This window comes from Morus notabilis, unplaced genomic scaffold (assembly GCF_000414095.1).
Source record: "Morus notabilis unplaced genomic scaffold, ASM41409v2 Scaffold277, whole genome shotgun sequence".
Classification (NCBI taxonomy): Eukaryota; Viridiplantae; Streptophyta; class Magnoliopsida; order Rosales; family Moraceae; genus Morus; species Morus notabilis.
Window position 1 is genome coordinate 277,274 of NW_010363731.1, and position 11,874 is coordinate 289,147.

The 11,874-nt window shown below is 35.0% G+C and overlaps 2 protein-coding genes across 2 annotated transcripts; both read left to right on the forward strand.

The window, feature by feature from the left end:
• The first annotated feature begins 217 nt into the window (after positions 1-217).
• LOC21405784 (protein FLX-like 4) lies at positions 218-2,982 on the forward strand. The gene is given in 4 exon segments (XM_024169941.1): positions 218-474; positions 1,079-1,662; positions 2,332-2,471; positions 2,563-2,982. Coding segments are annotated over 3 exon segments (1,068 nt in total). The 5' UTR covers positions 218-474; positions 1,079-1,105; the 3' UTR covers positions 2,934-2,982.
• Positions 2,983-9,382: 6,400 nt separating this feature from the next.
• On the forward strand, positions 9,383-11,630 carry LOC21405785 (cytochrome c oxidase subunit 6b-2). The gene is made up of 4 exons (XM_024169938.1): positions 9,383-9,530; positions 10,946-11,034; positions 11,134-11,215; positions 11,361-11,630. Exons 1-4 carry the CDS (start codon positions 9,522-9,524, stop codon positions 11,412-11,414), a joined length of 234 nt encoding a protein of 77 aa, XP_024025706.1. The 5' UTR covers positions 9,383-9,521; the 3' UTR covers positions 11,415-11,630.
• Positions 11,631-11,874: the final 244 nt, after the last annotated feature.

The window sequence follows — 11,874 nt, forward strand, 5'->3', positions numbered from 1 at the left end:
AAATTAACAACAAAGTGTTACAAGCCGTTTGGTAGAGAAATTTATTCTCTGATTTGAATCATGATTCGTAATTTGTTACAGTATTTTTTCTCATAAAAAATACACATAAATTAAAAATAATTCGAATCACATAATTTAAATTCTTCAACTAAACGTCACGTTATTTTGTAATTAATCCTTAAAAAAAATCTCTTCTAACTCATAGGGTGCTCTCCATAAGCAAAGGACCTCGTGAAATAATTGGAAAGGAAGAAGAAGAAGAAAGAAGAAGAAAGAAGAAGAAGAAGAAGAGAACCAAACACAAAGAATCCAATATTTTACCTGTACTTTGATGGACAGTTTTGGGCACAGGCAATCTTCTTTCTTCTATCTCTCTCTCTTTCAATTCCTTATGTAGAATCGGCCTGCGCAGCCACGGACAATCTTCCAGTGGGCTCGACTCCATAGCGAGAAAAATTGACCCCGAAACCTTTCGTAAGTCCTCTATCAATTCCTTTTCTGTTTTTCTTTCTCTTTTTTTTTTTTTTTTGGTTAATCATTGAAATGAAAAATTCTTTTTCTCTGAATTAATTTTGGTTATGCTCTCAAATTCGTTTCTTTTGGTTTTTGTACGGTTCTGTAAATGAAAATTTTTAGATTCTTTAGCGCGTTTCCTTTCATCTGTTTGTAAATTTGTGTCTTTATACGAATTGCTTTATTGGGATTTTTCTTAATGGTTGTAATATTTCGAATTTTGATTCAAAAGTTGTAAATTTTAAGGAATTCCAATTTCTTTTCACTATTGGGTTTTTATGCAATGGGTATTCAACAAAAGTACAATGTATAACCAGTATGCCTCATGAAAGAAATATCAAAAAAATCAGCAATTTTATACAATCGAGTGTCTGCATTCTTCATTTTATGTCAATTGGGTTCCATATAACTATTAGGTTCATTTTTTGAATAATGAAAACAAGTTAAATTTGGTTTATACTTTATATCAAGTTTCCGAATTCAAAGTAATATTATCCGGGACAAGTTGCTGTCTTATATTGGTAATTATCTCAACGACATATTGTTGATTCTTGCCTAATGCTAGTCAGGGCCTGAGTATGTTTTCAGATAGATGGCGGCAAGAAGGAGAATTCCAACAACTTTGGAGGGACATCTTGTCCGAGCTCGAGGGACGGTGCGTCATGGTACAGTTCCTGGATCGAGCCCTCTTGTTGTTGGCCACCGCCCGTTAGAGATAATTCATCATCCCGAATTACTAGAAACTAAGATTGCTGCCCAGGCTGCGGAGATAAAAACACTCGTAGGGGACAACCAAAGATTGGCAGCCACACATGTGGTTCTGCGGGAAGAGCTTGTGGTTGCTCAGTAGGAAGTACAAAGACTCAAAGCGCACATGAAAAGTAGCCAGGCTGAGAGTGATGTTCAAATCCGGGTTTTGGTCGATAAGATTGCAAGAGCAGAGGCTGACATTAGAGCTGGAGAGGCTGTGAAGAAGGACTTACAACAGGCACGGAAGGATGCACAGAGCTTGGTTGCTGCCCGACGGGAGCTGACTGTTCGAATTCAAGAGGTAACTAAGGAACTGCAGAAGGCCCGTGCAGATGTTAAGAGCATACCGGACTTGCTTGCTGAAGTTGAAAGTTTGAGAAAAGAACACCAGAGGTTGCGGTGAGTCATGCAAGCTGTTAAATTCCATGAGATTCCTAGTAGCCTTGCATATAAAGCATGTAGCTTCCTTGCCATTTAATTATTGCACCCTTGACACTTTTGACTTCTGGGTAGCTGAGATTAATCTAATTCAATTTTGAGGCAAAAACTTCTTTATGTTTCATTGTCTTGCAAGATTAATATCATAGTGCCCTGAGTCCAATTTTTCCGAGGATCATCGAATATGATGCTGAGCCAGTTATGAATCCAAAATAGAATAGAGCTGTCAAATTTTTATTTTTTTATTTTTTTATTTTTAATTCATATTCCTTTGTTCTGCCACCTTAATTGAGAATAATGCTACAAATGGTAGTGCCTGAATATCAGCAGTAGATATTGCCCTGATATTGCCATAATATTGGGATATCCTTAGTTGGTAAACAACATTGGAGGAGTGTCGTCTGCATCCACAAATTATATGATAATAAACTTGTTTAAGCCTGCTTTTATGGTAATTCATGTTTTAACCAAAGAACTCATAACACATATCTGATGCAATGATTTTTAGTGTTAGCTGCAACTTGCATGTTTCTTGCATGACCAGAACTCAATTACACTTCATCTTATATTGAGAAAATTTCATTTTCCGTTCACTTATTCTAATTCTTAAATATGTTTTTGTTTACGTAGCACTACGTTTGAGTATGAAAAGGGTTTAAACATAGAGCAAGTTGAGGAACTACAAGCAATGGAAAAGAAACTGATTGCAATGTCAGGGGAAGTAGAGAAGTTAAAGGTTGACGTCTTTAATGCAGAGAAGAAAGCACATGGTAATTTATCTCAATTTTCTCTAACGAGCTGCTGTGATCCTAAAATTTTCTTAAGACGATTCTATTCTAATCATTTTTCCAATGCATACAGCACCGAGTCCATACATTGGCAGTTACATGAATCCAGATTTTTCGTATCGACCCCCTATGCTAGGCAATGTTGCATATGTTGATAGTTATGGTAGGCCACATGTTCAGATGGGTGGTTGGCCAGCAGGAGAGGGAATGATTGGAAGCAGCGGACTCATGGCTGCTCCTGTTGTAGCTTTCCCTCCAACTGAGATTTCCACTGTTCCTTCCAGTGGGGTTGCTGCCGTTCCTTCCAGCATGGTTTCTGATGTCCCTACAAATGGAGGTGCAGCTATCCCTGCAGTCACGGATGGTGCTATCCCTGGAAGTGCGGGAGCTTCTGCCTCTATGAGTGGCGGTGATGCTGGCTCTGCTGAACATGCTCAATGGTGAATATTGTGCAACTTGCCTTTGTAAACTTTTAAAGTGTTTTTTTTTTTTTTTTTTTTTTTTTTTTTTTTTTTTTTTTGCAGCTTTGCGGCTTTTAAAATGCGCAGGTATAGTTGTGTCCTCGCGATAAAGTATAACACCAGGACAGATCTCTGTAGCCTACCCTTGTAGGATTTTCAATTGTTTCTTAGAAGAATGTTCATTATTATTATTTTTTGGATAACCATGGTGTCCGAGACTTTGCCCTGACTAATCCATAGGATCCATGCAAAACGCCCCTCCACATGGATTGGGTAAATCTCGGGTCTTTGGCCAGCAGGTGCGGCCCCAAGGAATTGATAGCACTAAATGGGACCTTAGACCTAATGCTTCATGAGGCACTAAGTCCATAAACCATTTCTTGGTGATAACTGATGTGTGTAAATCTAGGTAATTGGCTAGTGCCTAGTAGAAAGGAAAGCTTGACTGCAAAGGGCACTGAAAAGTCCACTGAGAATTTCTTTTTGGGAACCATTCTGGTAGTGTCACTTTATTATTGCATTGGATAGTTCAATCCAGCAATCACTGAGAGTGTGATTCTTGAAGTGTCCCCAAGGGATAAACAAAGTGACAGCCTTTTCTATTGACATATTAGTGTTAAGTTATTAGCAGTTTTGGATATTAGCAAAAGAGTAATCTTATTTGTTCCAATGTAATTAAATCCCCACTTTTTTACAAAAGGTGGGCCCTACAAGTGGGTCTCACAAGTTGATATGTAACAATGGGCCGGAGCCCATGGGTTGGCCCAGGCCCATCTTGATACAGTGACGGGCCGGGCCGACACGGCCCGTCACTGTTCAAGGCACGGCCCAGTCCATAAATATTGGTAGGTTGGGCTGGGTCAACATATATCGGCCCATGGGTCGGCCCGGCATGGCCCATGAATAATCATGGGCTAGGCCGGGCCGGGCCGGCGGGCCAGCCCGGCCCATCTAGACCCATAATATCTTCGTGTTTTTTTTCCTTTTTTTTTAATAATTTTGTAAACATCTTATGTATAATTATCCTAATTGTACTCTTTTTTCCTTACTAAGGTTTTGTCCCACTGGGTTTTTCTTAGAAATGTTTTTATTTAATAAGGCAATCGTAAATAAAATATTCATTTTCATATTTCCATTGACTATTCAAACTTTTATATTTTTTAACTTATTTAAAAATTTAAAAATTTAAATTAAAATTAAAAAATTAAAAATTACATGCTTAAATGAGCTAGTCCATCTAAACCCATGATGAGCCAAGATGGGTCTTGAATGAGCCAGCCCATTTAAGGCCCATGGCACGGCCCATCCTGGCCCACGGCACGACCCAACCTGACCCACGTAAAATTGGCCCGTGGTATGAGCTGGGCCGAGGTAATTTTTATACGGGTCGGCCAGTCCGGCCTGGCCCACAAAATTTGTGGGGCCCATTCTTGCATCTCTACTCACAAAGTGGGTTTCACTCTCTATGAGAGTGTGGGGATATATTCTTATCGGGTTATATAATATTTTTAAAAAAATCATTTGCTTGATGGGGATTTATTCTTATCATGAGTTGATAGTGATAAATCTCGTTGAACTTTCAGAATTATTCTTAACCAAATAATTTTAAAGATGGTTGACCTGTCATTACTCTTTTCTTCCCTAATCTTTTACCCTTTTACCTTTCTCATAATGACAAGTAAGAATATGGAATAAGAAGTATGTGCAATAATAACATAAATGAAACAACTAAGAGGAAAAAAGTTTCAAAATTTTGTGATTAGAAATGAAAAGAAAAAATAATGGTGACGAAAGAAAAAATTTGAGTTGTCGAAGTCCCTCATTTTCCATGATGCTGCCATCTTATTTCAAAAAACAAGAAACAACAAGCAAATAGTTGTAACACGATTTATATGAGGAGCATCCAAAGTTTCCACCATTACCATTTGCTCTTGAATATGTTAAGAAGTCCTTATTTACAAGAATCACACTTATAAAAACAACACATTCAAGTCGTTCTTCAACAAATTGAGATGACAACATGACTAAAATTTGGTGGGAGTATTGATATGAGGTCTAACATATTTTCAATTTTCCAATTCAGTGTTGGCGGAAGTTTTGCAAAATGTTACCATTTATCCATGAAAAAATGGTGGTTATTTTATGAGAAAATTGGTGAACACCCTTAGAGTTTATGAAGATTGATTTTTACTTTTTACTCTTAATTAATATCTTTTTAATTAATATAGTTATTTAACTAAAAATGATATTAAGAAATAATAAGGGGTAAAAATTCAGAACTATATACTTCAATGGATATTTGCCTTATTTTTTCTTATTTTATTGGATGAAGAAAAGACCTTAAAAAGATGAGGTTTAAATACTTTCAATTTTCAAGTCTGTCAGTTTTGCAAACTTTCTATTGATTTTTGACTATATTTAATATTTACCGTAGAGAAGCTTCCAAGTTTAAAACATCGAAATACAAGGACAATTGAGAATTCTTTGAAATAGAGTTATTTTGTCACATCTTTTGTATTAGAATTGGCTAAGTTCTTCATATTTTTATTTTATTTTGCTTTGTTTTTAGTTTGTTTTGTTTTTAGTTGTTTAGTTTAGTTTTAATTATATTAGAAATAGACGGTTTTTGTTCATTCATCTTCTGTTTGAGTAATTTCAGTCAGTAATTTAGGTTTATTTTTCGTAAGAGTGAATGGAAAATAGAGCTCAAAAGTGAAGAAATGAGACTAATTTTATATGGCCAAAGCCGCGGCTCTGAAAAAGTTAAGTTGAGGCGCTAGAAGTGAAAAAATACAAAAATCAAGAGAGTCCAAGGCCATGGCTTTGGAAAATTTGAGCTGCAAAATTTGAGTTGCAGCTCTAGAAGCGGCAATCCATGGCCATGGCACTAGAAAATTTGAGCCACGGCCCTAGAAGCAATGATGTAGAGCCATGGCACTAGAAAATTACAACCAAGACGTTGATGCGATTTCAGGAACACAAATTTTTTGAAATATGCAACTTTTACCCTAGTTTTGAGACACACGAGAGAGAAAGATAGAAGGACAACTAGGAGGCATTCTTGGAGACTTTTGGAGAACCGTTTGCACACATTTGAAGAGGATATTGACAGAGAATTGAAGCGCGATCATCCCGTTCAAGATTCTTAGACTTTCTTAATCTCTTTCTCTCTTTATGCTAGTTTGCAATTGATGTTGAATATTATTTTCATAAACTAAGGACATGTTCTTTTGTCCAAAAAACTCAAAAAAAGACAACTCAAGTTCTAACTTTATTCAAGTTCACGTTCTTTTAAGTTTTAACTTTATTCAACTTTACTCAACTTTATTCAAATTACAATTTCAACTCAAGTTATAACTCAAATTCAACTCAAAAACTACACTCAAGTTACACTCTAAAAAAACAACCCCTAAGTTTTCTCTGCCAGGACTACAAGTGTAGTCAAGATGATGAATATTTGAATCTAGTTTTATTATCTTTCAATGACGTAGTTCACTAAGAGTCTAACATTCATGATTGTTGTTTCTTTTACTTGTCTTAATGCTTTCGAATACCTTATCAATATTTGAATTGTGTGGAAGACCAAGATTGATGCTCAAGGAGATATTTAAGAATAGTTTCTCATAAAAGGAACCATAAGGTGCATGCGATAGCTAGCGAGTAACATGATTTGTGTGAATTGTTAGACTTTGAGGCGCCCATAATGGTGCATAGTTCAAAAGTCAACGCTTGGATTTTAATATCTTGACAGATTGAGTAATCAGATAACTTATTATCGGACAAATAATAAGAGAGATACTTTCCATATTTTGTGCTTGCTCCCTTTATGATAGATGTGGCTATAAATAGCTAGATCGCAAGGCACAAATATAAGAAGAACGAGCGTTACAAAAATACGTCGAAACTCTATCAGTTTTCTCTCTCTCTCTCTCTCTCTCTCTCTCTCTCTCTCTCTCTCTCTCTCTCTCTCTCTCTCTCTCTCTCTCTCTCTCTCTCTCTCTCTCTCTCTCTCTCTCTCTCTCTCTCTCTCTCTCTCTCTCTCTCTCTCTCTCTCTCTCTCTCTCTCTCTCTCTCTCTCCTAGTCTTCTATAGGTTCTTGAGTTGTGGATTTATTGTGGTTGTTTGGGCTCTGCCTTTGTAATAACCACACACCGTGAGCAATCAAGGATGTGGTGATAATCTTGATCATGGAGGATCGTGACTTGGAGCATGAAGATCATTTTCGTGACTAGAGTATCGTGAGGCTATCCTGTGGCGAATCTTGTACCGGAATCGAATTAGAGATCTAAGTCGGAACCATTGTAGACGCTTCGGTACATGTACCCGGTGGTATGTTTTCCTTCATCAATAAAGAGAATCATAAAGCGTAATGGATTTTTAGGATTGTGGAATTCACATCGAGCGATAATGAGCATGTTAGAAATATTAATAGCATCTTCAGAATGAATATTGAACAAATTAGGGATTCTATTTCTAATGCATGTATAATAGAGATATTAGTTAGTAGTTGAAATCAAATATGAATTGTCCTAGTGAACTTGTGTGTTCTAGTGCTTCTTTTGTCATTGAATTTTCGTTTAATTTATATTTTGCATTTATTTTCTTTAATTTTCATTTTTTTATTTACTGCAATTATTCCCTTTTAAGCATTATTGTCTAAATAAATTAAGAGTATTATAATTTTAGTAATTGTCAAATTAGTCTTTGAGGGAACAATATCCTATTCTCTATGTATTACTTGAAATGATTCGTGCACTTCTGAAAAATCAACATCAAATATTATATAGCAAAAACTCTCAACAATTTTGTTTTTCCTTCCCTCAAATTGTTTTGCATTTTATTTTTCTCCTGCTAACTTTCGGATTAACTTCAATTTGGTCTCGAAAAATAAAAGTGGTCTTTTTTTTTCTCTTACAACTAAAAATGATACAAAACTCCTTCATGAACTTGAAAACTTTTCTGGCAGAATCAAAAAAATAAACTATCGGTAGTTTTCTATTTTCAACCATCAAATTTGCATTGAAAATTGTCTATTGTACATACTTTTTCAGTCTGATGTGATTTTGATCTGATTTATTGTCCTATAAAAGAAACTCCACATGAACTTATAGTAAGTTGCAATTTAATACTTGCGCCATTGAAGCATTTTTTTTTTTTTAACAAGTGGTTCACGCAACTATAGAGGATAATATAGTAAAACCAAAACATTGTAAACATAAAATTTAAAAGAATAAGAAAATTGCAAATTGTTCCTCACGCTAACTTTTGGCATCGCCTCCTTATTTATTTTTAATCCCCACATCGTCGTCACCCTCCTATATTGCATCTTACCAACTCATTATATGACTCACATATGATTAAACCGTTATGTTTCGTTGATGGAAGTATCAAAATTACAATTTCAGATAAGCTGAGGAGTGAGTTTTGGCAAATTTAAATTGTAAGGGCAAAGTACCACCGGTGGTGGTGGTGGTATGACAGTAAGAGGATGACCTACTATGGCTCCCTCTCTCATCATCTAGAGATTGATTCCCTTTATCTACAATGAGGCTGCAATCATACCTTTCAGTGGACCTGCCGAATATGATTTGGGCCTGCTGTGATTTTGGTTCTATAGATGTTAGTAGACGAAATCATGAGTCGGATTTCCTTGTCGTTTTACCTGTAATCTCAATAAATTCATGTTATAGGCATTGAGCGATTGCGTAAAGACACTATCGATCCTTTTTAGCAAAAAAGAAAAAATTGTAAGAGTAGAGAGATAACTCTTATACCAAACATAATAATATTACAGATTCTCATTCTCATCTTTAAGATTATTGCATACTAAATGCCTCCTTAACAAATTAAAAATTGACCCCAACTTTTGACGACTTCACTTTGTCATCTCTATACTTAAAAAGAGCCAATGCTCTCCTATGACAACTCCTCTTGTACCTTTTTTTTTCCCCTTCTTCCTTACCTTTTGTATCTTTATTTTTTTAGTTTTATATGTTTTGTTTTCTTATTTTTTAAAATCTCTTATTGTTTTTTTTACATTTTTATTTTTTACTTGTGGGTTTTTAAATTATATTTTTTTCACTTTATTCTTAATTTCTTTTAGATGTGTTTCTATTTAAATTTTTGTTTCTTCAAATGTATCCTTAATTATTTTCTACATAATTCCTATCATATTAAAATTATCCTTACACTATTTTTTTTATACTAAATCGTTTTTGGTTTAATTTATAATTATATAAATCTTTTCCACTATAAATGTTTAAAGTTAGAAGCGAATATTGTTTCAACTAAAATTTACAAAAGGAAAAACTTATTTTTAAAATAAATTCAAAAATATTTAAATAGTTTAATAAATAAATTTCTCATTGTACACGTTCTTAAAACTAATACTACAAAGTGGGCCTTGGTCACCAAAGGAACCTAAGATCCAACGGTCTCCTTTATAATAGAATTGGATTTTTCTTATTTTTTATTTTTCCATCTTTTCTCTTTTGGCTGCTTTCCTAAGACCTCTGTTTTTCCGAATTGTGGAAAACTCCCGAGTTATTGTCTTTCTTTGATCCGATCAGTCATGGCCGAGGTATGTCTCTACACATTTTCTCTCTTAATGTGTTATTTCTTCTCTTTGATTTCTGAGAAACCCTAGGAAATGAAAGTTTCAGAATCGCAATTCTTTTCTGAGAAATAAAATCCCTAGTTTCATCAATTTCAGCGTTTTCATTTTCGCCAAAAAAAAAAAAAGGAAAAGAAACTTCTGATTCCTGTTATCGTCAATTTTTCCTATTGTCTAATAGTAATTTGACGACCAGGCGATTGCGATTTGCATTGATTTATGCGTTGTTTTTCTGATTGGATTAGTTTGAAACCGTTTGATTTAAGCGCCGTTAATTGGCCCAATGAAATTTTGGTGGGTTATTTTTGGGTAATTTTGTGCCGTGAGAGGATTAATTTTGTTAATGAATATATTTTAACAGATTCATTTTAAAACCGAATTTAGTGTTTTTGGTTGAAATAAATTTAAATTTCACGAATTTTTGTTGAGCCGTTGAGTTTTAATTTAGCTGAGATTAGGTTTAATGTCATGGGTATTTGCCCATTTATTCTTGCGTTTATATATATTTGGCTATGAAGTGCGTTGTCTTTGTAATGCAGATACAATTATGAGATATTTCCCTTGTTCTTTTTCTTAACAGGGTTTTCTCACTGGATTTGTTATCAGGGGCCTTTTTCACTTCTTTGAACTTTGTATGAAAAGAATCTGAATTGGTGGTTTTCTGGGAATTCTAGATATTTTAGTGTATTTGCTTCAGTTTGAAACTTGCTGATAACTGCAATTATCTTATTATGTTTTCCATTGGGGGTTGTTTGGGTAACAATTTAACCAAATATCCTATAAGTTTGAATCAGTAAATTGTTGTTGTTATATTGGAATAGTACTTTGTTTACAATGACATCCGCTGTGTGTTTGGCGTTTGGGCAAGGATCTAAGTTATCTAACGTTCATTCGGTACTTTGATTCTGAAGAGAATTTATAGTGGCAGGTGCTTAAAGTTCCATTGTGTTTTGCGTTACTAGTATTGGTCATTGTGGAATTCTAAGATTGTCTGTTGCTCTTGAGCTGCATAAACATTTTTCATTTTTAGTTTAGGGAACATACATGCTCCATCAGCAACACCTTTGAGAAATTTTTATCACCTTTTGATTAGTCTGAAATTGTGAGATCTGTTCGTCTTTACTTCCTTAAGAAATTGAAAGGAAGTAATGAAAACCTTAGCCTATCATGAGTTTTCATCAGTAGACCTCTTTTGAGTGAACTGCTAGTCAGATCTTTTCCAAATCCCTCAAACAATGTTTCTAAAGTTGGTTTTGGAGAATTCCATGTTGGTGTTGGGGAATGGGATAAATTGCGTTAGAATTACGATTCAAGTTGGCGGTATGTTCTCAATTGCTACAATATGTTGTCATTAAATATACTCATTCTTCCATTGCTTGCAGATTGCGCTCAAAACAGCACCTGCTGATTTTCGTTTCCCCACTACAAATCAAACTAGACACTGTTTCACTCGTTACATTGAATTCCACAGGTACTTTTTATCAGTTGGGAAAATTCTTCTTTGTGGGTATTAAAACTTAATATCGAGGATTTTCTTTTTCACCTGTTGTAATGTCTATTCCCAATATAGGTGCTTGGCAGCAAAGGGTGAAGAGTCTGGTGAATGTGAGAAATTCGCAAGATATTACCGTTCTCTCTGTCCTGGTGAATGGGTGAGTAATTTAGCTTATTGTGTTCCCGTGGCTAGAAAAGTGTTCTTATTTTGATGATCAAAGAAAAAAGTTGTAGTCTCGCTATGCTTATGAAAGCAAACTAGTTCATATATTAACCCTTTTTCTTTTGAACTTGTTTTCGCAGGTTGAGAAGTGGAATGAGCAGAGGGAGAATGGATGTTTCCCAGGCCCTCTCTAATGTTTGCATTGCTCTTGGATGATCTCTACTTCATATGAAGATTTGCTTATTTTCTCAAGTTAGTTGCATGACATTCTTGTTGGATTTTTGTTAATAAGGCGACATATGGGATCTCTCTGAACCTTTTCTTTTCCTTTGGTGAAATGTGGACAAGTTGTTCATGGGCAAAGGCCCTGACATGACATTCAAATTTTAATGATGTTTCGGTTTACTGTCTCGCCCTGTGGAACGTTTTGAACAGAAAAAGATTGGTGGAAACAAGAAACTAGTTTAAGGAAAGTGAAGATAAGATCTCAAAGGGTATGAGATCAAGAGTTCATTTTTAATGTGTACAGAGGGGGGAAGCATTTAGATCAAGTGTTTATTCTTTTTTTAAAGATTTTTTTAATGTGGTTTGAGCTGTCTTTTGGTAGTGTAAGATTTAAATAGGGAATAAAGTTTGAACCAGTGTTTGATAACA